The sequence below is a fragment of the Cryptotermes secundus genome, unplaced genomic scaffold, assembly GCF_002891405.2.
Source record: "Cryptotermes secundus unplaced genomic scaffold, Csec_1.0 scaffold1500, whole genome shotgun sequence".
In the NCBI taxonomy this organism is placed as follows: domain Eukaryota; kingdom Metazoa; phylum Arthropoda; class Insecta; order Blattodea; family Kalotermitidae; genus Cryptotermes; species Cryptotermes secundus.
The window spans coordinates 32,350-59,253 of NW_019742994.1; the positions used below are offsets into that span (position 1 = coordinate 32,350).

General features: G+C 37.8%; 1 protein-coding gene across 1 annotated transcript; it reads left to right on the plus strand.

Annotated features, from left to right (window-relative positions):
* LOC111873677 (cytochrome c oxidase assembly protein COX16 homolog, mitochondrial) lies at positions 1-26,443 on the plus strand. Its single transcript, XM_023868595.2, has 3 exons — positions 1-441; positions 12,984-13,098; positions 25,722-26,443. Exons 1-3 carry the CDS (start codon positions 317-319, stop codon positions 25,827-25,829), a joined length of 348 nt encoding a protein of 115 aa, XP_023724363.1. The 5' UTR covers positions 1-316; the 3' UTR covers positions 25,830-26,443.
* Positions 26,444-26,904: the final 461 nt, after the last annotated feature.

The following is a 26,904-nucleotide window of genomic DNA, read 5'->3' on the forward strand; positions in this document are numbered from 1 at the left end:
ATGAAATTGGCCGAAGTACCAATGCAGGATTTAATTTGTAGGGATATCATAGAATTTTGTTAAATTAGTTAAAACTTCTTTCTTACTTATATTGATTAATAAATTTTAACAGAATTTGACAATAATTGGAACTAACTTTGATTAGGTTCTAGATCAGTGTAACTAGAACGCAATTAAATGTCGCAATATGAAAGTATCTAACTGATGATCCTGATGATCACCACGTGAGGTCGAAGTGTGTAACAGAAGAAACTTACAGAGAGATTTCTGAATTTCTGAAACAGTGCGCCACATATATCTTAGTGTGTGTGTTTTGATGTTTGCTGGTGTTATGGGAAAATTAAAAGATTTGTTAAATAAAAGGTTTTTTCGACATGGCCTACCCTTCATAATTTTTGTGCTTGGTGGGTCAGTTGGACTGAAAGAATTTACAAGTCTAAGGTGAACATAATGCTATATGAATCCGCCTAGTTTAAGTAATTTTATAATTATGAATTCGTAGAAGCAAAATTCAGTGAAACATCTGAATGCATATATATTTTTTTGCCTTTTGAACGTGTGAATGAATTTAGATATGGCCCTGCCTGTAGTAAGCAGTAGGAATGATGTTTACTCTCACAATGCAAACTATTTCTTTTTACATATTCGGGAAGGAAAAAGACATCAGAGTATGTGAATTCAATACCACCTTCACTGTGACCAGGTTGTAAACCAAATGCTCTTCTTGCAAAGTTTGTTGAGGATTTAGGGAAGCTTGGTAAAGGCCTTACCAAGCAAGATCATATTATAGTGGGAGGGCCAGGAAACAGCCTGGATAGAAACTATCATTATTCAATTGAAAATGATCACAGCTACATTGCAGAGAGGACATCAAACACCAATGTGGGATTTGTCAGCCTCTTTAAGAGGCATGACAAGCCGTGGATGAATGGGAGGGTTAGGAACATGAATCCAAGGCTCGATGGGGCCCTGATGGGTCATGACATGTCTCACATTGGTGTCATTGACACATCATCAATTTTAAGGGAAGATTACACAATGCATGGCCTGCACCTGAGCTCTCGAGGCAAGAAGAGGCTCACTCAGCTTATTGCTGAGAGGGTTGTTGGTGGCCGTGTGTCAGGTATAAGCAGTATTCCTGTTATAACCAATGCTAGGGCATCTCCATTTTGCATTAAATTCAAAAGCACCAAGATGCCTAACATACGTCGTGCAATCCAAAAGTTCCCGAAATATATTAATAAAAACTATTACGTCTTACCTGGATCTTATTCTGCACCATCACTTTCGAAGTAGTCCCCTTGGGAGCGCATACACTGATTCCAGCGTTTCTGCCACTTTTCAAATGCATCCTGGAAGTCTTTCTTTGTTAGGGTGTTTAGTACCGTCTGCGTTTCCGCTTGAATTTCCTCAACTGTATCAAATCTTTGCCCCTTCAACTTGATTTTCATCTTGGGGAAGAGAGAGAAGTCGCATGGAGCTAAGTCTGGCGAGTATGGTTGGTGGGGAACAACTGTCATCTTGATTTTAGCCAAGAATTCCTGCACAATGTAAGCCGTATGTGGTCATGCGATGTCATGGTGGAGTACCCAGTCGTTTGTGCGCCACTTCTCTGGATGTTTTCTCCTCATGTCCTCCCTCAAACGCCTTAGAACATCGCGATAGAACTCTTTACTGACTGTCTCATCAGGAGAGACGAACTCCTTATGAGCAATCCCGTCAATAAAAAAAAAACAGATCAACATGGACTTAAAGTTGCTCTTGACTTGTCGAGCATCTTTTGGCTTAGGTGAAGAAGGGCTCTTACATTGCGATGATTACTGCTTACTTTCAGGGTCGTAGCCATAAACCCAACTTTCATTACCAGTGACAACCTTCAAAAAAAAAGTTTGGATCCACTTGAAGCAGTTGTTGAAGTTCCCTGCAGACTTCCAAGCGATGCTGCTTCTGTTCATTTTTCAGCAGTCGTGGCACAAACTTCGCCACAATCCTCATATTCAGTTCCTCTGATAAAATTAGTTGACATGTACCATAACTTAATCCCAAGGTGTTAGAGAGGTCTTGGATGGTCAGTCTATGATCTTGTAGCATCAGATTCCTAACTTTCGCGACATTTTCTGGTGTGGTGCCAGTTGACGGCCATCCCGAACGATCGTCATCATCAGTCGATGTTCGGCCATTTTTGAAATGCTTCTACCAGTCGTAAGTTTGTGTCTGGCCTAAACTGTTGCAACGAAAACCTTGCTTTAACATTTGGTGCATTTCTGCAGCGGTTTTCCCAAGTTTGAAACAAAACTTTATACAGACACGCTGCTCTCTCAGGTCAGCCATCGCAAAACCTCAGACTCACGGAAACACAACAGTGGAAATACATTCACCAACAATAAACCCAACCACTCAACTCAATGCCGCTTGCCACACTGATTCAAGAAGGATGTGTGAGGAGACACCTAGCGGTATTTCGATGTACTCATAACCATTCGCGCTCAAAATTCAAATTTCGGTAACTTTTGGATTGCCCCACGTATATTAAATGCAGTCCAGCAGTCTTGGAAATTCACAGACAAAATGCAGAAACATTAAATTCAATAAATATCTTTCACCAAAATATGAGAGGCTTGAGAAGCAAAAGTGAAGAATTACTGCACTCTTTTGAAATAGACAACATAAACTCTCACATATGTCTAAGTGAACATCACATAGTTGAACAGGAATTGTTGCTCCTCTCAATGAATGGGTCAGGTTGAAGGTTTTGGCGAAAGAGCCTACGGAGGGGAGGAGTGTGTATTTTTGTTAAGACTGATGTACATTTCAGTAAAATTGATATTTCTCATCACTGTAAGGGGCAAGACTTTGAAATCTGTGCAATACAGCTAGTAACTGAAACATCTCACCTAATTATTTTAAGCCTGTACAGAGCCCCTTTAGCAGAGGTTAATGAATTTCTAAGGAGACCAGATGCAATTTTAAAATATCTGTACAATCCAAAGTCTATAATCTGTGGAGACATAAAAATAAACTATTTAAATGAAAGCAGTCAGAAAAAAACAAGTAAACTCTTTAATAAGGACATACAATCTGTCACACACAGTGAATTTTGCAACAAGTGTTCAAAATTCCTTAAGCACAGCCATTGATAATATCTTGAATTGAACTGAATTGAATTTATTTACATTCTATAAATCCTAAGCAGGTTAGTACCTTTGGATACAGAACAAGTCAAAAGGTTACATACATAAGTACAGGCAATTTTAGCTTAAAAATTAATATAACTTAATTTTACATCATTCTCTATTTACATTGAAGTATTCATCTAAAGAGTAGAAGGAATGAGCATGTAGATAATTCTTTAACTCTGATTTAAACTTTTTAGTATCATTGCCCAAGTTTTTAATACTTTGTGGCAGATTGTTGAACACTTTTATGCCAGTAAAGTAGACTCCTTTTTGATATACTGATAAAGTTGATGAGGGTAGGTGGAAGTTATATTTTTGTCTAGTATTCATGTTATAGACATCAGAATTTAATTTGAATTTATCTTTGTTGTAAACAACAAATAAGAGAAGCGATAATATGTATTGCGATTGAAGAGGTAGAATTTTTAATTTCTTAAATAATTCTCTACATGAATCTCTACTTCTACATCCTGTAATGATTCTAATTATATTCTTTTGTATTTTAAAAATTATTACACTATGTGAAGAGTTCCCCCAAAATATTAATCCATAGTTCATAATAGAATGAAAGTAGGCATGGTAAACCATCTTCAATGTTTCCTGTGACATAAAAGGCTTAATTGATCTCATCGCATAGCAAGCTGCATTTAATTTAGGTATAATTTGTTCAATATGTATTTTCCAAGACAGTGTACTGTCTACATGTATTCCAAGGAATTTTGTATCAAGTACTTTACAGATTAATTTGTTGGCATAACTGATGTCCAGATCAATTTGGTGGTTGTTTTTAGTTGTGAATGATATGTAATGGGTTTTATCAAAATTTAATGAGAGTAAATTGGCTTCGAACCATCTGTTTAAGGCTTCAAATACAATATTTATGTCATTTTTAAAGTTTTCAAATTTAGAGTTCTTAAATATTATACTAGTGTCATCTGCATATAGAATTGGTTTAGATTTATTGTTGATGGTTTTAGATAGATCATTTATGTAGAGAAGAAAAAGTAAGGGACCTAAAATTGATCCTTGTGGAACACCGTGCTTTATAATTCCCCAGTTTGAAAATGCATTATGACTGGAGTTTTTATTATTTATTTCAACTCTTTGATACCTGTTTTTGAGGTATGATTTGATCCATTCATTAGCTTTGCCAGTTATTCCATAGAAATTTAATTTCGATAGTAAGATATCATGATTAACACAATCGAAAGCTTTTGCTAGATCACAGAAAATCCCTCCCACAATTAATCTGTCATTGAGAGCACTTAAAATATCGTTAGTTAGTTCATAGGTTGCTTTTTCTGTTGTTAGGTCTTTCCTAAATCCAAATTGCTCTTTGACTAATATGTTGTTAGAATTTAAGTGTTCAAGTAGTCTATTATACATAACTTTTTCAAAGACTTTTGAGAATGAAGTCAATATGGATATTGGTCTGTAATTAGAGATGCATTTTCTCTCTCCTTTTTTAAAAAGTGGTTTCATTATAGCATATTTTAAGCGTTGAGGAAAAGTACCTGATGATAAAGATTTATTACATAGATGATTCAAGGGTGAACTGATGTAAACAGAGCTTGCTTTAAGTAATTTGGTAGAGATTTCATCATATCCATGTGAATTTTTGGGCTTAAGGGATTTAATAATGTTTTCAATTTCCTTCCTTGTTGAGAATTTGAGATTGATATTTGGAAATGAATTGTTAAAGGCACGAGACAGATAGTATATTGGATTATTATTATTATTATCATCATTGGAATATGTTTTCTCAGCTAATGAAAGGAAATATTCATTAAATGCACTTGCGATAGCTTGTGGATTGTTAGTGGACTTCCCTTCAATATTCAAACTTTGTACGTCTTCATTAACAGATTTCTTTCCTGATTCAACTTTCACAATATCCCAGGTGGTTTTAATTTTATTGTTTGATTTTAGAATTTGGCTGTTATAGTTATTCTGTTTGGCTTCTTTAATGACTTTTGACAAAATTTTACAGTACATTTTGTAGTGACTTTTTAGTCTTGGATCATTACTGTCCCTGCTGGCCAAATATAGTTGTCTTTTGTGTTTACATGAAGTTTTTATTCCAATTGTTATCTTTAATATCTATCTTTATAGATAATGCTAGGTTAAGCTCTTCTTGTACATCTCCTATAGTCAACGGCCTCTCTGACCATGATGCTCAATTTCTTACAGTAAATAATATTATTGCGGAAGTAAATTCAACACCCTTGAAACAGAGAACCAGAAAAATAAATAGTGAAACCATTGCTCAATTTCAACATTTATTAGAAAGTGAAATGTGGGAACCTGTTTTTAAAAGTAAGGATACAAATTATAAGTTTAACTCTTTTCTGTATGTTTTTCTAAATATCTTTGAAGCCAGTTTTCCTATGCAGAATAAAAGTGAAACTAGAATAAAAAACCACTGGATTACACAAGGAATAAAGATATATTGTAAACATAAAAGTCCTCTGTATGTAGACAGCAGGAGCAGTAATAATCCTTACATGAGAGCATACTAAATAAGATATTGCAAAATCCTGAGTAGAGTTATAAAAGAGGCTAAAAGGTAGCATTACTGTAGGCTTATACAAAAATCGAATAATCAGATAAAAATAACCTGGAATATAATAAAACACGAAACATGAAAATTACATTTGAGAAAGAGTTGAGGACCCAGTAGAAATTGCAGATGCCTTCAATACCTTTTTCTAACAATTACAGAAAATCTAAATTTGCATCAGGAAGTGGGAGATAATGTCATTTCATTTTTAAGAGAGGCATTTCCTAGAGAATTCCCTGGTATTAAAACCATTCCAACTACTGAAACTGAAATAAAAAGTGTAATACATTCCCTCAAAATAAAAAACTCTTCAGGTTGTGATGGAATAAAAAGAAAAATTTTAAAAGTTTATGCATCTCTAATCAGTAGCCCATTAACTCACATCTATAATCACTCACTATCCACAGGAATCTTTCCTGATTGTTTTAAGATTTCAGTAAGACCACTATATAAAAAAGGGGACAAGACTAGTAAGTCAAACTACAGGCCAATTTGACTGCTAACTACTTTCTCTAAAGTACTTGAAAAAGTTATGCACAATTGGTTAAGCCATTATTTTCAGAATAACAGTATACTAGTCCCAGAACAGTTTGGCTTTAGGAAAGGAATTTCCATTGAAAATGCAGCCTTTAAGTTAACAGACAGTGTGTTGAAATCTATTAATCAAAAAATGCATGTTGAAATTTTATTAACTAAATTACATTTTTTTTGGCATTCAAGGAATAGTGTTAAGTTGGTTCAGAACCCACCTAGCAGAAAACAAAAGATTGAAATAAAATCATCAAATTCAATCCGAAGTACCTACTCATACTGGGGAATAATAAAACATGGAGTTCCACAGTGGTCAATTTGGGGCCTTTGCTTTTCATAATTTATATAAATGACCACCCTCCTACACTAAGGACCTCATCAATACCTATAATATTTGCAGATGACACTAGTGTTATAATTTCTGGTAAAAATTTAGATGATTTCTGCATGTCGTCAAGCAAGGTTCTTTCACAAATGAGTAAATTCTGCAAACAAGCTGTCCCTGAACTAGAAAAAACAAAAGTAATAAAATTTATAACAAAAAACTCACCACAATATCCATTAAACATAGGATATAATGATAAATATATAGAAGAGGGAGTAAACACAAAATTCCTTGGCTTGCAAATTGATAATCATTTAAACTGGAAAAACCATATGGATCAGTTTAATCCAAAGCTAAGTAGAGCATGTTATGCAGTTAGATCCATGTTACATATTAGTAATATTGACACTCTCAAATCAATCTATTTTGCTTACTTTCACTCTTTAATGAAGTATGGAATAATTTTCTGGTGTATTTCATCTGGCAGTAAAAAGGTATTTACGAGGGCAAATCGAAAAGTCTGCCCATATTTTTTTTTCAGCCACAATAATACACATACAGGGAAATCAAAATAAAGCCAGTGTTCTAAGTAACTTTGACTATTTTTCAGCATAGTCACCACCCTGGTTCAGTCATTTGTCCCATTGCACCACTAGTTTGGAGGTGTCGAAGGCTTCGGCCAGTTGAGCACGGAACCACCGCTGGACAGCGGTTTTCGCTTCGTCATCAGAAACGAACCTCTGGCCTGCCAGGAACTTCTTCAGGGGACCGAACATATGGTAATCACTGGGGATGAGGTCTGGACTATACGGTGCATGCTCCATAATCTCCCAACTGAATGTCTGCAGTTGTGTGGCAGTCCTGTTTGCCACATGAGGCTTGGCAATGTCATGGAGGAGAACCACATCATCCATGAGAATCCCCGGGCGCTTTTTCCTGATGGCAGTTCACAGACATGTGAGTGTTCCACAATAGCTGTCCGTATTGATGGTGTCACCTCGTGGCATGAAATCCAGCAGGAGTGGTCCTCAGTGATCCCAGAAGACCGTGACCATCATCTTCCTAACGGATGGCGTTCTGCAGAATTGCTTCATGACAGATAACTGGGATGTTTCCATGCCATGCTCTGCTGCTTGGATTCTGGAGTAAAATGAAATATCCACGTTTCATCTCCAGTGGCAGTGAGATCCAGGAACCTTTCACCCTCCTCAGAGTAACGCTGCAGATGTTGCAGTGACATCATTCTTTTCTTTATCTTATCATTCAGATCATCCAACAGCTTAGGCACCCAGTGGCATGAAACCTTGTGATAACCTAAGAAATCATGAACGATATCGTAAACACTGCCACACGAAATGCCAGGCTCCTTGGAAATGACCATGAGGTGCGTACGCCCATCCGCTTTCACCATTGCATCCACGCAGGCAATGTTGTCCAGCGTGAGCGAGGTGCGAGACTGCCCCGACTGCTCGTTGTCATTAAGGTCTTCCTGGCCATTAGTGAACTCACGACACCACCACCGCCGCACACTACTCAAAGTGAGACATTTGTTCACATACATTGGCTACATTTCCCTGTGGATGTCGATGGGCGTTCGTCCTTTGCTCCATAGAAAACGAATAACACTTCGCTGCTCATATGATGTGGACATGTTGAGCACACCAGCCATCTTCACCAGCTGACAGCAGTGCAGTGTCAAGGAGCAGCCAAGAGTTAATGATGGGCCAGTCCAAGCATACCCTGTTGCATCGAATGTATAATCCGGTTACCCAATCATACTAATATTTTGGCTGAAAAAATAGGGTAAAGACTTTTCAATTTGCCTTCGTACATTGCAAAAGAGAAGTGTTAGAATCATGATGGGTTTCAAATCCTGTAATTCCTGTAGAGATCTATTTAAGAGATGACAGATCTTAACTTTTCCTAGTGAATATATATATATATATATTCATTAATAAACTTCATTACAAATAACGAAAAACATTTTCAGATGAATTCGGATGTACTGTAACCATACGTCCCTCGCCAAAATTATTAAGTGCATGAACAACTTATGCATTGTTTAACACCATGAGAGACGCTCCTCCGGCGAGATACCATCCCGGGATCATCTAGTGGTAATTCAGCTATTGTTCTCCTTAGGCTTAGGGTGCCACTATTGTCCCTAACATCGCCAGTTTGCTCCTAGTGTCATAAACCCATGAACTGACCTTGTATGAGACCGGCCAGGAGGGGACTTGGGTTCCCTGCTCGTGTGCCTTGAAGACCTACAAAGGTTTATGGGAATCTCGAAAAATATGAATGCAGGACAGATGTCGGGCTTGACCCTTCCCTTTCTCTGTTATTTTTCTTGTTTTGTTTGATGCCCACTGGGGGACTTGTAAAGAGAGGGCAGTCAGTTATAGGGAGCGGAGGAGGACAGATGTTGAACTGTAGACAGAGAACAGAGTAGTGTTTTACAGTAGGGGTAGCGAGTAGGATGGACGGAGTGGCTAGCTAGGAGGACAATGTAAATATTGATCATTGAATGAAATTTTAAATTAAAACTGCAATACACGGTGTGTTCTGGAGATCCCTGATTTATTAACCCAGAAGTGTGTTCCACTCCCATCTCCGAAGCACCCATATCCTGAGATAAAGAACTCAACCTCGAGCGAAAGTTGTGGCAGATGTTAGTCGGCGGGTGACTACAGTACACAGTGTTAACACAAGACACAAACACTGTCTTCATACACCAATTGATAACCTCTCATGCTTTCAGAAAATCTCATAATGCTGGGATAAACAGTTTTAATAACCTAGCATCTGATCTCAAAGGTCTTGTGAATGAAAAGACATGATTTAAAATACCACTGAAACGATACTTAATACACATTCATTCTACTCTGTTGATGAATACCTATTGTCTAGAAAATAACTTATGTATCTTTAAATAGCCCTGTGTGTTGTCACTGTGTATTCTTGGTTTCTCTTATGTGAGAACTCCATTGGGACTGTACATACGAGCATGTTTTGTATTTATATGACATATTCCACATCCTACAGTCATTTTGACTAACTTTGGATCCATGGAATGCAGTGTAATGTAATCCAGTGCAGAAGTTAAAATTTAAAAGGAATACGCAGATTTATACGTGAAATGGAATTGTCTGCATAAGTAGTGACATAGTTATGTTTCTTTTACACAAGAAATATTGAAAAAATTTGTCATGTATATGTAAATTCACTTTATTAAATTGTCATGTGATATGAAAATAAGGTAGCCACTGTCGGTCCCGAAGTAAATTCCATCAATATTAATGAAGTTGAGGAAATAATTTTAGAATTGATATGAAATGATCGAGTAGAGAGGATAATATTAAAAGGTAATCTGATTTGACCTAGCTCAGGATAGGATCCAGTGAAGAGATTTTGTGAACATTGTAAGGAATCTTCAGGATTTAAAAGTGGGAAATTAATGGCTTGACTGCTTGAGTGACTCAGCTTCTTAACATACGTGAAGTGCACAGTGGAACCTCGCTTAACGAGCACCTCTCATAACGAGTAATTCACATAACGAACAAAACAAATTGCAAAAAAGACTCGCTTAATGATCGTCGTTTCACATAACGAGTGATGAGAGGGGAAGTCCCGAACTGTGTGCTTGGTACATCAGTCTGTGTTTAGCACTCGTTCCGCTAGCGTCTTAGTGTCGCTTGTGATCACACATTTTTCCAAACTTGTGTTCAGACATATTATTTGTGATTTTTTTGTGCAAAGTTTAATAACCCTTGCAAAAATGTCCCCGAAGAAAAAGCTGCAAAAAGACAGCCATAAGAGAATAAAAATAACCGTAGAAATGAAACGTAAAATCATTGAAAAGCGAGAACAAGGTGTGAGCGTGGCTGATCTAGCACGCACATACAATCGGTCTACATCAACGATTTGCACGATTTGGAGTTGCATTGTGTTTCACAGCAAGAAGTTGTGGAGGAGAGTTTGTCAGAGGAGGAGGAAGAGGAGGAGGAGGTAACAGCAAAGCAACAATCTTCTGGCGCAATGAGAGAAATGCTGAAAGCATGGGAAACTGTTGCATCGTACATTGAGAAGCATTACCCTAATAAGACAGTGGCTATGCCCGCTACAAATTTATTTAATGATAATGCTGTGTTGCATTTTCACCAAATTTTGAAGCATCGGCGAAAACAAATGTCTCTAGACAGCTTTCTAGTAAAAAAAGAATTAGATATGTATCATAAATAATAAATTATTTCGATCTTTTTTTTTCCTGCAAATCAAATTCACATTCCAGGTTGGTTCATTCCACATAGGAGAAAAGATGAAGATGATTCATGCTCCTTAACAATGTATATATAATTTTCTTTGAATAAACGTTATACATACAATTTTTTGAGTATTTTTTTTCGGCATGGAATGCATTATCGGGAAAAATTGTTTCGCTTAACGAGTGTTTCACATTACGAGTAAGATTCTGGATTGAATTATGCTCATTAAGCGAGGTTCCACTGAAACTTAGTTGAATAAGTAATTTGTGATTGATCCTTGCTGGGTATGGAGATTAGTCCTGAAAAGTCTGTGGAAATTTAAGAACCTGTGGAAAAATGGGGCTCAGGAAGCATGGAAAAGATTTTATTATTATATTTACACTCTTGTACCAGACAATTAATACAGAAATATGCCTGTGACATGTGAGGTTGTTTGAGCAGTGAATGTTCTTCTGAAATGTGTTACCATGCAGTTTGTTAGATGGCCACTAACATTCTGGAGGCAGCTGGCACATTCCAGAAGACTGTGACCTTAATAGAAATGTATATATTTCAAATAGTAACAGCCGTGGAAAATTTAATTAGCTTCTTTACAAGTGGGAAGTACAAGGAATTGTTGAGAGGTTTGTGACTTAGAAGAAGCACAAATGGGTTGAAAGTAAGATGATATGGATGATATGGCTGGGGTTTTTGAGACTTAAATACCAGTCAGTCTGGTGCTATTACTGACCACATAAATTGAACTTTTTTCTAGCAAACATTGGTTGTAAGGATTTAAAAATATTTTAACTTCTCTATTTAAGAGAGGTGAATAAAACCATGTAAAAACACAAATTGCTGCTCACGGTCGCCGAGCGTTCCAAGGCATGTACTGTCTTCGCTCGCTTGGAAACCAGTATCGTGAGTTTGAATCCCACTCAAGGCATGGATGTTTAGTTTGTGTGTGTGTGCGTGTTTTTGTGTTTGTGTACAGGTAGAGGCCTTGTGACGAGCTGATCACCCGGCCAAGGAGTCCTACCGAATGTGTAAGATCTAGAAAAACTGAAGTGAATGGAGAAGTTCATGGAGGTAGGCCTAGGCTCACTGGGGCTGTAGTGCCAAGGAAAAAAAACCCATATTGGAAGAATATGTGAGAATACACATTGGCTCTGTGTCATTACTCTTATTAAGAGACCTCCTGATTTTTAAAGTTATCATAACAGTCCTGCCATGAAAGTACACTTTCTACCTCTTTGTGAGATTTTCCCATTTTAGTGGGTTCCATATCCTTCTAGTTTGTAATTCATTCACCTTGCCTGAAATTATTTTTTTTTTGACTTTTTTAAACTAATACCCATAGAAGGCTTGTTTAGGGAAACTGTTCTCTTCTACATGCCTGTGCAACCATATTTTATTTTCTTTCTGTTTACACAGTATCTTTCTATTTTGCAGTGGTTATTTTTCTTACATTTTACACCTGATTCCACTCTGTTGTAAACATCTCTAAAAGTTCCCTTTTTTTGAGACAGAGAGCTTTATTTATTCTAGAAATGCAGCATAAATCAGGATGCCACTTAACAACCTCCACTTGCCTTTTTAATGCTATTCAGTTAAATTAAAAACAAAAAACTAAAAGAAGTGAAATAAGATTGACAGAAATGAATAAGACAGTTCCTTAAACATAATTAAAAACGTTTTTTTGAAAATATTTAAAAATCTGTGAGTGATAGCAAATTCTGTTTTTAAATGTATCGGCAATAGAAATCACATTTAAATTAAATATCATACATTAGTAAACAAAAATCATATATATAAGTGTTACCACCAAATTATGTCTCAGTCTGTCCTCTTTCCTACCATTTTACTAAGGGGCTGAGATTTTAGATTTAAAAGTGAACAAAGGTGAGGAAATATATCATTATGCAAAACTCACTTGTCTGGCCTGTAGGTTTTCTTCACTGAATGTGCTTACATAAACTTTCAGAACCATGAGGGTGGAGTTGTAATTGTTCTGTGAATCATCAGAACTTATTTCTCATTGAGCGTGATAATTCTAAATTATGTTTGTAGTTAATACTATATTTACTACAAAACTTGTTAATCCTATCACCTGAACATGTCTAAAGGACACATTTGTAATCTTTCAGGTATGACTTTTCAAAGCGATCTCCAGTAAACCCTGAAATGGCAGAAAAACATGGAGTCAAAATGAGAAAGCCTGGTGAAGTTACATTAGAAAGTGAATTTGAAAAATTAAAGAAGGTAAGAAGTACTAGTTATACATCACATGAAAGAGCACCATTCTGTACTGAAAAGAATATTATGGTATGAACGTTTGTCTCACAAAGCATGTCTGTTGCCACTGCCTTTGAAATGGTTTCATTTTGCTGTCATATTTCTGCCAGTGGCCATACCATTGCAGAAAGAACTTTACCTGGCCTTTTCATGCAACCTCTGTTAAGTACCACCATTGTATACTTTTCATGTCTTCTGCAAGTTGACATCTGCCTTCCTTCAAGGTATTTTCCATTCATCAGAACAAGCAACAATCAACGGAGGCCAGATCTGGAGAGTGGAGTCACCATGGAAGCACATTTGCGCCACTGTTGGTCAGATACTGCTGAACCAGGAGAGGCTGATGATCTGGTGTTCTCTCATGGTGGAATAGTTTCCAGACTTCCAACCATGAAAGTGTTTATAGTAGACAGCTTCTCACAGAACATCTCTATACATTGTCTTGTTAGGATTATGATTTTGTAGAATGATCTTGTTATGAGCTATCATGGCCTTATCATATCTCAGTCAGGTGCACTGGAGCGGGGTTTTCCCAGAGTTTATTTATTTTTCTTCAGCCAATCATCATTCCATCTTACCTGTTACATCCCCTGAGCTGTGCGAAATCCCTGACCAGGCAGCATGTTATAATATCTCAGTCATGTCTGATCTGGCATGTGAATGGTTACAGAGTAAGGAAGTGAAGTTTGTGAGCTAATGTTCACCCTTGATTTACTGAATCATCTTCCAGGTGTGGTTCACATTACTTGAAATACCTAAATCATTTGTACACTGCTTGGCTTCATCCTCATATGCTTTCTGCTCATATTGCAAGTCTGTAAGAATATTGTAACAGATTTGCTCAAAGTGTTACTAACAACAGCTTGGTAAACATGTTACAATGTGCAACAGTGGAAGATGTTTCTCAATGGATGAATTAACTGGCTGGCTAGGAGTCACGTGACTTGTGTTTTCTATGTTGTCTGTGTGGAGCCTATGTAGCAAAGACCTATTGTAGCTTAATGCAGAGTGCAGTGTAGTGCAGTTAAGAATCCAGAAGAGTTTTTAGTTGAGTTCTGAAGTTCCAGGGTGATTGAACAAGAAATGGCAGGAAGACTTCATAGAGATTTGAAGTGCTACTTTCCGTGTTGAGATCTATTGCCAGGAGACGACTAGTGAAGACAAAGAATCCTAGTGTGTGTGCAACGGCAGACTGGAAAGTGTAAATCAGTGATAGCACTGTATTGGTTGTAACTGAAGTGCCAAAAAGTCCAATCATCTTATCTAGAACTCATCATTTTCATCATGTGCACCACCTTAAATGTTGGGTGTAGTTGTGTGTCTTTTGAAATGCATTTCATCTGATGTTAATCTCTTATCATCCTTCGTGAACCATGCTCTGCTGTAGTATGCGCTCAATCATGTGTTTTGTAAATTTTAATTTTATATCTGCAGAATGTAGATGAGCTTATCCTTTAGTGCATGAAACTGTAAAGTAAGTAAGTAAAGGTATCTATGTAACAGGTCATGGAGGCCCATAGTGTTGTGAGATGTTGAGGTTCTCACATTTTCTAGACCAGGGGTCTCTAAAACTTTTTGAAACACGGGCCACATTAGGTAATTCAGCACTTTCAACGGGCTGGATAAAATGAGAAATAAATAACTCTAGGTATATGAAGTTTATTGAAAGCACACAATTTCATAAACTAAACACAAAGTACGTGAGAATAAATTATCATATATTAACATGTTGTGGACCAGCAATTTAAATATTTAAATCACCCTGGGGACTGGCATTTTTAAACCTACTACCCTAACTTGTGCACCGTTCACTTTAAAAATTAATATAAAATCTCCTAATTAATTTTATGAACTAAAATTTTTGGAGAACACTTACCAATGCTTCTAGAAGTGCTTGAGAGTGTGATATTTATGGAAACATTCCCCTTTGTGAAGTGGCATTACACAGAACTTGCACATGTAGACAGTCATACTCCTTTTGTTGTGTATTGTGCAAACACGGCATCACCTAGAAGGCTGCTTCCCCTTGGCATGTTCACTCTTCACAATTTTCACGAAGGTATGTTTCCGTATATCACCCGAGAGTCGCCCAGGGGGGTCAAAATGAGGCCTGCATGGGGTGGGAGTAGACAGCCCTGGTCGTACTAAGACTGTGTCTGCCGCCGGTTCTGCCGCCACCGTGTGGTCTGTAGCCCAGGCTTTTGCCACATTCAGCAGAAATGCCTTGTATTTCAATTTTGAATGAGGGTTTAGATTTTTGAAAACCAAAAATGAATTGAAAATGGCACAGTTTATAAGCCACAAGGCAACTTTCTTTGTCCACTTTACTGTTTTCCGAGGAAGAGAATAATAGGCCAAGTACTGATCCACTCTATCAACTCCCTTCACGAACATATTATACTCGGAAATACAAACAGGCTTCTTTACCTGTCCATGTCTCCTTTGAACATCAACCATGCTCGAATTGTGAATTGTGGAAAAACAGTTCCGCTACTTCAGACACTTGCGTTGGGTCCGATGGAATTTGCTTCACCCCTGGATTTCCAGTAAACTGTCCCAAAGCAGGCGTTTTGTCTACTTATCCCCATATGGCTGTCCCTGCAATGTTTCTACCCGCTCTTTCATCAGAGCTGCTATCACTTTCACTGTCTGTGGCCACAATTTTTTGTTCGCCCCTGCCACACTCACTATCATATTGTGAGTCGCTATCACTAGCAGACTCACAAGGGACGTCAGTTAGCTCATTGGAGAACAAGTGAGATATTTCTTGTTCTCCGGGAAAACGCTTGGACCTCAACCTCTTCCGACCTTGATCCATTTTGCACTAGTAACTTCCTGCCTGGTGCATGCAGCTGGAAGATGAACAAAGGCATTTTCTTTTGGAGTGAGAAAGGAAAACAGTTGGGTCATAAACAGCGGGGTCATGTTACTGACTATGAAGCAAACATTCAAGAGGTCTGTCACACACCAGTCTTGCATCTGCCTGGTGACAGTGCAAGGTATAGTGTGTTTCAACATAATGTGCCCTAAAGTCATAATAATATGCCACCGGTCCGCCACGTTTAAAAGCGCTGGGCATAAAAATATGCCACCGGTCTGCAAAGTGTTAATGACAACAGACAGTAGCAGTAAATGCTCATATTTTTGTTACAAATTATAATAAAACAATTAATATGAATGATGGAACTCTTTTTTTCATTCTTAAAATCTGATTAAATTGAGGTGATGATGATCTGTTACAATTACACTGCACCACTGCAAGAAGTCTTGTGCACAAGACGGGTAGTAACTAACTGCTTGCGTTACCTACATTGCCACAAAGTGACACTTCTGATCGAGGCCGAACAAGTACGAAGAAATACCGCGCAGTATACAGTCCAGAATTAGTAAAATTGTGAATAATATTAATATTAACATAATATGGAATATCAGTATATTTTAAACACAATCTTAATTAATGAATTTGAAATCTATGAACAAGTATTTTTTTTACCAGTACTCATTGGAAAATTAGTTCAGTTGGCGCATTTCTGCACAGTTCTTTCGTGGGCCGTAGTTTGGAGACCCTTGTTCTAGACCATCAGCTCATAGATGGCAGTAAGGTTGTCAGCCATACGTGCCGACTGCCCTTTACCCCCAAGAACATTCCAAGAATATTCCTGGTACTCATTTCTGTTGAGTTGACCCCAACTGTACATATTAATATAAATGACTGTTTTATACGTGTGTAATTAAATGTACAGTATTAACTTATTCAGATTTTTTGTTCTTGGTGCAGGTTTTATGTCTAACTGGTTCTTTGCTGACACATGCCACAATTTTTTTTTCTTTATGTTGTGAGATGATGCCTATGAGTCAGACTTGTGGAATCAGAAGTGTCAGAGACACATCCATTTCTAAGTAATGTCAAGCGCTAATCCCCAACATCCACTTACGTTCACAACACTTGAGCAGTTGTTGGGGGAGGTGTTTGCCTGTTGGTCCTCAACAAATTGATATGCAGAGAGTCTCCAAGCCAATGAAGGAGTCCGTGTTGTGAGAGTACCTGAAACCTATCAATGTGCTTGTGATGCTACTGCCAGCAAGGAACCAAGCAAGAGTGGGGTAATGTATTGTGAACCTCTGTGAATACATGTAAACTCTAATCATCTGTAAGTAACACCATTCAGTGTCCAGTAAATCCTATTACTAATCCAGACCCCTTGTATAATCATGATCATTTGACAGTGTTTACATTAGTGGACTCCTGTGAAGATGGCAGTGAACTGTTAGGTTGCATAAAAGACAGGAAATGTCTTGTGTGGCTGAGTGACTGCAGTGACATTTTGTTTATTGTATTGTGACATGTTGACCCCTACCTCTCCAGCTGCATGTAGCGGTAACGTAGCGCTCGCGTAATAGGCGAGTGATCACCCCGCAACTCTCCCCGCGGTGACGTCACGAGCGTGTAACGCGACAGTATGATCTCAGATTTTACATCTTTCACAAATTTATGCACTTTTTTTGCATGGTCCTGGCCAGATGGCTATATCAGTGATGTTAAACTGTAACGGATTTTACGTTCCCTCAACTTCATGATGAAATATGGATAATGACGGAAACAAAAGTAATTTAAAATAAGTGATAAAATAAATATTTCAGCAGAAGGTAATGCACATGTTGGTACACATGTTGAACTGACATTATGCTTGAGACTTCCACTGTCCACAATAAACACTATTGTTAAGAACTGTGAGGAAATGGAAATTCAGTGTGAACATTTCTCCATGAAGCAGAAATCACTGAAATGTTAGGCACTGAAGAAACTGGAATCTGCACTTGCTGCATAGTCACAGTAAACACGTGAGAGTAATGCTTCCATAGCTGGCATCCACCTGAAGGTGGACCTTGCACATGGTCACTCGTCTTGAATGGGAAACTTTTCAGCTTCCAAATTACTGACTGTTGCAAAAAACTAAAGGTTATGCCCTGTGTGATATGTAAATATGTATATGTAATGCAGAGGAGACTAGTCTGTTTCTTAATCTAGAATTTAGCAAAACCACTTTTCAGTGAGGTTTTTGCCATGGTGGTATAAAATCTAAACAGCAGGTTCCTGTACTCCTTGCATGAAATGCTGATGTAAGTGATAAAGCACCTCCTTTTGTGACTGAAAAATATTGAAATCCATGTTGCTTGAAGAATGTTGGGGAGACTTTGTACAAAATATGAAGGTAGTACAAATTCTTGGATGACTACCAAAATATTTGAAGATTATACACCACATTTCTCAGCACCATCAGAGTTGTATTTCTCCCACTCAACTGTACCAGCCAGCTGCAGCCTTTGGATGTTGGAATAATCCTTGCATTCAAGTGCCATTTCAGAAAGCAGTTGATTCAGAATACTGTAGCCATGGCAGATGGACGACTGCTACAACATCCTACACAGATGAAGCTGGTTGTGTTGTCTGCACTCCACTTCATAGCAGAAGCCTGGAGATTGGTAACACACACCATAATCAAGTGCTGCTTTGTTAAGTGTGGTTTCTCAAATGATCATGTTAGCAGTAATGATGACAGTGCAGTGAAACTCAGTGAAGATGAAGAGGATGATTGGTATAGTTTACAGTCTCTTGGAGTTCAGTTTGAGGACTACACAAGGAATTCAGAGTGTCGACCAGGTGTTGGATCAGTATTTGGCCTGGCCAGAAGAAGAGGAGGAAGTTGCAGAACATAAAGCAACCTTCTTGGATGCACTGAAAGGACTGGAAAGAGCCAGAACAATATTATTGCATTGTGCAACAGAGTTGAAAATTAATTGTACCATCTTTTATCTGTTGATCCTGTTGCATTACTATATTCAGGCTTGTTTATGTACAATTTTCTGTCAATAATGCAACTATTTATTTATTCATTCCCATTTTCTTTCACTGTTAACACAACATGTTTTGGCCCCAAATGGTCATCCTCAGATGTTCCATTCTCCATAACATGCATAACATATGCACACGCGAAGTCAACACCATATGCAGCTTGTGGGAACAACAGAGAAGCAAGGGGCAAAATTGCAGAAAAAACATAACAAAGGGCTTGCATATGGAAAGGGTGAGCCGCCACAGTGTAAACTATCTGAAGAAGAGTATATTGCTTAGACAAGTGGATAATGCCCCTTATGAGGTGGAATTAGGAGTTCTATATAATTACAAATTCTAACGATTTTTAAATTGATTTTAAAGGGAGTGGACTGTAACATTGGATTTTAATGCACAACAGTTGAGCGCAATTGTAACATTTTAATTACGAAGTGTTCAGTTATGCACATGTGGAGTGGACAATATGCAGTGCAGTATAGCGGGTTTGGCATAATGGGACACCTGAGGATGGCCGCTTGGGGCCAAAACATGTTGGGTTAATAATGAAAACAAATGTGAATGAAGAAATAATTAGTTGAATTATTGACAGAAAATTGTATATAAACAAGATTAATTGTACCAACTGAGAGCTCAGGGGAAAAAGAAACGAAAAATGCCAGTCTATTGAGGCAAATGCCAGGGTTGTACCTTGAAACAGACTACAACCTCTTGTTCCTCATCCTTTCCATTCACCATTTATAATCACCATTTCATCTTGCTAATGCCACATATAAACAGCAGCTGATGAAGCATTATAACATAAACAATATTTACATAGTTAAGTGTTAAAACATATATTTTTTAATGATATTCCAAAGTTATGTTTTAAAGAAAAGCAAACTGTATTTACGTTATATCATTCTCATTTGCCTGATTTTACACCTTTCTCAATTGTACATTTATTTTAGACATCTCTGAAAAATATAAAGTTGAGGTGTCACTGTATTAGTGATTTAAGAATGACATTGTTGCATAGTGACAATGAGTTATATTTACATGGAATAATCAGGCAGTGTATGGTTTTCACATCATGAATTCAGTATTGTAAACTGTAACTATGAGTGGAAATCTCACTTCCACTTCTGTTTTGGGGAAAAATTTCTTCCCTTTTACTAATCTGCATACATTTCCTCGTGCTGATCAATGATTTGCAGTTATACTAGCGACAAGATTAGTGTGTGAGTGACCGGCAGGAAGAGTGATGTGTTAACATAGTCAACTAAGTTGTTCTTGGTGGGAAGAGAAGCTACTCGTATATCAAGAAATAATCAGCATAATAGTTTTGCATTGCATAGTGAAATCATCAACATGAGACCCAATGAGAGGAGGATCTGGTTAATCTGACTGTCACTTTCTTTCTTACTAGAGAAGGATGGGGTAAAGTGTCGAAGCTGTGAAAAATGAACTCTATGTGCTGGCCCTTTCCAAGGGTCAAGTATTTAGGCTCTGTTGGTTGTACAGAGGCAAAAAGCACAGTTTCATGTCAACATTCTTGTTGATTGGTGAAGTTCCTGCATATGATTTTATTTGTGTATGTAATGAGTAACATTACTCGTATCATGTGAACACCAGTTAAGATGGCTCTGATTTATATTTGGGCGGTGTCCAGTTCAAATCTTAGCTGGGACACCAACATTCCTGACAGGTTTTCCATTTTTCCCACAGTCCCTTTGTGTAAATGCTAGGATAGAATCTAACCTAGTTTGTGACCACTTTCTTCCATATCCTTTCCAGTTTATTATTCACCAGCCATCCCATGAGTTGATGCCCAATGCCAGGTAGTCTGAAGCATGAGAAGGCCAGTAAATCCCAACAAAACTCCTCCTCCTCCTCTATCGTTGTCACCACCACCGCCACTGCTGCCACCTCTGACCTTATCAATATGAGTGACTACCTGGAGATTATGCTCCTACTGGAATTGCTGTAAGGGCTACTGGAGATTTGCAAACCTAACCATGTTAAGGTGTTGGTCCATGAGGAGGCCCAACAGAAATTATTTATTTCATTGTTTGGCAGTACTTCAGCACCAATAAGCATGGAACATGTGTGTGCATGTATGCAGGTTGCTTATCCCCCCCCCAGAAAGCATTGCTATCAGTGTCTGGCTTGTTGTATCACTGAACTGTAATGTTGGTGGCTCTTCTGGTGCTCTTTTTAGGGGTTGTGTAAATAAAAGCTAATGCCACAGAAGCCTTAAAAGAAATAAAGAGTTTATAGTCTTAATGCCTCAGCAGGCAACAGTCTGGACAGCTGAGGTACAATTCCTGGTAGGAATGCTGGGAATTTTCTGCATCACACTAATCAACATCATGTCTAATGGGTAATGGTTCCCATAATGTGGTTTGAGCTTGACGCTGAATCTTTGCCCATACACTGTGGTGTAAGATGTCATTGTCTCTGTCTTATATTTTATTTGTTTCATTCTGGTCCATCACACTAGCAGTATTAGAAAAGGTTAATCAGCTCTGTCCAGTGTGACTCAACTTCCTTTAAAGAGAAGCAGTATAAAAGACAGAAACCAAATTGGTTCTAAATTTTAACAAAGTCTTTTTAAACCACACTTGTAAACAGACTAATTGTAATAATTATACACATTTTAATGTATTTGTGCACGTTGCTGTAGTTGTTGAAGGATCAGATTTTGTATTAATAGCATTGTGATGATATTGTATGTATGTATTTACGTATATTGACCAAACCCATTGTAATAGTAGTTTCAGCCTGTACTGATATGTCCTTCTGAAGATGGTCTGTAAGACTGAAACATGTCAAGGATGAAAGATTAAAAAGGGGAGAAAGAAATAACATTTTATTAGTCACACTGAACAGAGTTGATTAACCATTTATATATCCTGTAGGTTATTTAGACAAGACCAATTAATTATTCCTGCCCACTAAGAGCCTGTGTCACGGGGGAGGGTTCAGTATCTGTAATGATACAGAAAGGTGTGAGGGCACTTTGCTTGCTGGCTACTTGGAGGAAAAGACCAAAGCCAAGAAAACCCAGGCAGAAATTACTCAAAAACCACAGTAAGGATAGGTTTTGTAAGGAATGTAAGTAAAAGTAAAGCTGTCCCTGTAAGAGGCCATGAAGGCCCATAGGGTTGTGAGACGTTGAGGGTCCTGCATTATCTAGACAATCAGTTCAAAGAAGATGGTAAGGTTATCAGTCTTACGTACTGGCTGCGCTTTGCTCCCCAGGAAAATTATTTAATTAATTCCTGGTACTCATTTCTGTTAGGTTTAGTCAACCCCAGGGCCATAATGCGGCTGGAAGGATTAGGTCAATTGAAAAGAAATCCAATGACCTCATCGGGACTTAAACCCGTGACCTTCCGGCTTGTAGCATAGTCCCTCAACCAACTATGCTACCACGTGAGCACTAAATTCTTAGCCCAAAGTACAAATATACAAACATCAGCATGAACTGTTCTCTGTGTAAGAAGGAAATACTGAAAGCAGCTGTTCGCATATTATAGATGGTCTGTATGGACAGCAGAGCTGGTTTTTCAGCATAAGATGATCTTTACACCAGTGGCAACCACAAAACTATACCCACCTGTAAGCATTGCTAATAAAACAGTACCTATTTCTGACAGCTCTACATCAGTAATATTGTTACAGCCTTGCAAACTGAAATCTAGAACTTTGTGAAAGTATTTATTGATCAAACTTCAGGATAGTAAGAGATACTTACCTAAGAATTAGTCTCATCCAAACGTAGCTTCTTAAGTCATAAAAACGGTTTTTGGGCATCATGTATTTGGATTCTGGGTAAACCTCGCAAGCCACATTAATTCCAGAAACACGACCAAGATGACGTGCAGTATCTCCGCAGACCTTCTCTGGTTATCAACTCGTGATATAGTCAAACTTTGCCCTCTGCCTATAGTTAGTATAGGACCAGGCTGCTATGTAATGCACACCAACTTCTTCAGCCTCTTATGTAGGGGAATTAATGGAACTTCTCCTGCCATGGGGACCTCCACCTCGTGTGTTGGTCCCTTCAAAGACTCAAGATCCTATCTCCTTCCTAATTTACCATTGAATCCCACTTTGTCATAGTTCCACCTCCTAGGAGAACTCAGAGCCTGCCCATTAAACCAGACTTTCCTGCATGCACTCTTGTGCTAATAGATGATGTAGGGTGACATGTCACAGAATGATGTAGAATACTGTAAAATAGTGTAATATTTTACAGTTTGACTCACATGAAAAACACAGTATTAATCTTAATTACATACAACAAAATACAATATGTGAGTAAAGTTTGGTACTTTTTCTGTTCCTTGTATTACAGACTTAATTTATGTTCAGGGTTAAATTTCAATGTGATGGACTTAAATAGTGGTGCAGAGAACAGACTTCTGTTGTTGTTCCTAACTTTTCCTTACTTTAACAAGGATATCTGTTTATATTTACAACCATGTTTGTCTGAGATATTTACAAATATTGGCAGTTCACAGTAATTCTTATCAAGTAGCACTCACTTGCTCATTCATGGAGCTGAGCCCTTCTTGAGAAGCTGCTAATTGTGTAGCTACTCAAGAACTTCCCAGCATTTTATGGAACCTGAAGGCTCATTACTGTGTTTACAAGAGCCCTCCCCTGGTCCATATCCTGAGCCAGATCAATTCAATCCATACCATCCCATCCTGTCTCTCTAAGAGAGATGGTTTAACATTGTCCACCCACCTATGTCTTGGTCTTCCAAATGGTCTCCTTCCTTCTGGCTTTCTCACCAGTATCCTATATGCATTCCTCCCTCTCCCCCTTTCATGCTACATACCCTGTCGATCTCATCTTCTTTGACTTGATCATTCTAATTATATTTGGAGAAGAGTACAAGTTATGAAGCTCCTCATTATGCAGTTTTCTGCAAACTCCTCTCACTTCATCTCTCTTTGGTCCAAATATTCTCAACACCCTGTTCTCAAACACCCTCAGTCTATGTTCCTCCCTTAATATCATAGACCAAGTTTCACACCCATACAGAACCACAGGCAAAATTATAGTTTTGTATATTCTAATTTTTATGTTGTGAGAACTGCCCACATTCAAGCAAATGTTGCAGTGACAACTCAAAGCAGTGGCAAGTAAACAGTCATTGCTAGGTAAAGTCTACAACAATATGTGGCTATAGGAAGCACCCACAGTGCATCAAGTGCTAGCTGGTTCCCACAGTCACTTATTGTTGTAGGCTTTACCAAGCAACAACTGTATACTCGCCATTGCTAAGCAGTGATACTTGAGTTGTCACTGCAGTGTTTGTTTGACAGTTCCCACGATGTTTTTAGACAGCAGATGAGAAGACAAAAGGTTCTGGATTGACTGGTAGCAAGCATTACCCAAGCTCAGTCTTCTCTTAATTTGCTCCTGAATCAAGTTTTGATTTGTTACAGTCATTCCCAAGTATCTGAACTATGCCACATTTTCAAAATTTCTGTTTCCTATCTTTATGTCATGATTTTGCTCTGCAATTTTATGATGAGACAGCAACATATACTTAGTTTTCTCTGTGTTTACTTCTAGACCAACCTCCTTACTAGAGTCAATTAAAGTTTGCGTGTTTCTCTTTATGGTATCTGTATTATCACCCAGTAGATTTACATCATCAGCATAGATCAACAGCTGGTGTGTCATGTTTAATTTCAATCAAACCTAGTTTTCTTGGACCTTCCTAATGGCATATTTTAAAGAAAATTTGAAAAGCAGTGGCAGTAAAGCATCTGCTTGTTTTAGACAGTTTTGGATAGGAAAATTGTCAGACAAGTGTTTACCTATACAGACTTTACCATATGTTTTGTTTAATCACATTTTATTGAGCCTGACTAGTTTCATGGGTATCCCAAACTCTATCAGAATATTGTGCAATAATTCCCTCCTGACTGTAGCTTAGGCTTTCTTGAAGTCTTATGAATAGCTGATGTACTCTCTCGTTGTACTCCCCATTTTTTATCAAATAGCACTAAGACACTCAAATTTAATGTTCACTGCTACCCTTTTTGCCTATACTATATACTGCAGACAAGGGCTTTCCTTAAGGCAATTGCACGTCCATTTTCTTCTGCATTCCTCCCAATTCATTATTCATTAATGACCTAATCATATGTTGTATGTAATCTGGGCTGCTGAAAGCATCACAAGGATAAAATAGAAGTACCCTGTGCTCTGTAGTCTCAGTACTGAAAGCATCATTAAATAACTCACAAGAAAAGTAGAAGATACCGTGCCTCAAAGCATCAGTTAATGCATGGTGTTATTCTTCTGTATGGATGATAGTCATATACAGAATTTTATGTAATTTGTCAGCTTTAAATGACCAACAGTCAGTCATTTGTTATCAGCAGAGTTTGTCACAGCAAAAGTAGAGGGTAGTTCTCGTTTCCTGATTTTTGCAAGGAAATTATTTTTTTAATCTTAGTACACCTTACATCAGTATTTAGAGACAGGGATGTTTATAGACATTAATTTTGTTATTTCTTTTCATTTCTAAAGTGCTTTGCAGTCTACAGAGATATGTCATTTTGCGCACGCGTGTCCACACATACACACATGCACGTCAACCCCCCATGCTTCCTTAGTAGAATTTGTGCATGGTAGGCACATACAAGAACCACGTACATGGAGCACCAGTAGAATCAGAGGCAATAACTTAAAATTATATATTCATCAAATAATCAAGTTTCATTTACAGCTTGATATTGACAATTGGAGCAACATTCGAGGACCTCGGCCATGGGAAAGTAATGAACAGCAAAGAAAGTCTGTGCCGTCGTCGTCATCATCATCATCATCATCATGATCATAGTAGAATGTTGAGATGCTTCTGAAGATTAGACAGACCTGTGTGCATTAGACAAGAATTCCTTTTCTGTTATGATAATACTCTGTGAACTGATGGATTACTCCATATAAGGTGAAAAGTGTTTGTCTGTGTTTGCAGTATTTTGTAATCATTACAATTCTAATATTGTGATGTACCTAAATATTAATCCCAAAAGATCACGGCTGCCACTGAAATAGTTTCACCAGCAAAGACTACCTTGTTAAATATCTGTTTCTTTGGTACACATAAGGTTAAGGTTTGCATCATCTCTGTATTTGCTTTTCAACACACAAAGGAATTTTATCATAGAAATTTATAGGCAAGTTACCTAATCTCCCAACATATACTATTTTATGCACTTACTTTAAGTCTGGCTTCAGTTACTTACCAGTAATCCTTAACATATATCATCAATTATCTTCACTAAATTAAAGGAAAATATATTTTCTTAAATTTCTCAAGCAAATGCATTAATGATTGCTTTCATCCATATTCTTTTGAGTTCATAACTTGCCACGAAGTTCCTACATAATGTTGTGTGGCATCTGTAGTTGAAAAAGCATCAGTAAATAAAAGTGAAGTGCAGGAAAGAATGTTTGAAAACTGTTCATGCTTTTAAGACATGATACAAAGCCCGATAAAGGAGCTGAACTGATTCTTTAAGAAATTTTATTTACAAGGGTTGGAACTTTAATAGTGGCAGCACTGCTGTAGAGATGCCATGCAACGGAACCAAATAATATTGCTTATACCACACGTTAGTTACATACCTACCTTACCTGAGAGCAAATGGACTCTCCCTTCCCACATGAGGAGCATGTGCAATGACAAGAAGAACAGAGCCTCGTGTTAGCTGGTGGTCTAATGTAGTGTTGTCATGATGTTTTTGAAACAGGAACAATGGAGCTGGATAAAGATTGAATGTGCCAGAGGCCGTACAGCACGACAGTGTCATCAAGGTCTTCAAGAGGCTTGCAGGGAATCTGCATTGCCTTACATAACAGTGGCAAGGTGGGTAAAAGCCTTCAACAAGGGACGCCAAAATGTGGCA

What these genes read in the sequence shown, in the direction of transcription:
- LOC111873677 (XM_023868595.2), top strand. Translation starts at nt 317, where the DNA reads ATGTTTGCTGGTGTTATGGGAAAATTAAAAGATTTGTTAAATAAAAGG. An exon ending in AAAGAATTTACAAGTCTAAG is followed by an intron (nt 442 to 12,983) that starts GTGAACATAATG and finishes GTAATCTTTCAG; the next exon opens with GTATGACTTTTCAAAGCGAT. An exon ending in AATTTGAAAAATTAAAGAAG is followed by an intron (nt 13,099 to 25,721) that starts GTAAGAAGTACT and finishes TTTCATTTACAG; the next exon opens with CTTGATATTGACAATTGGAG.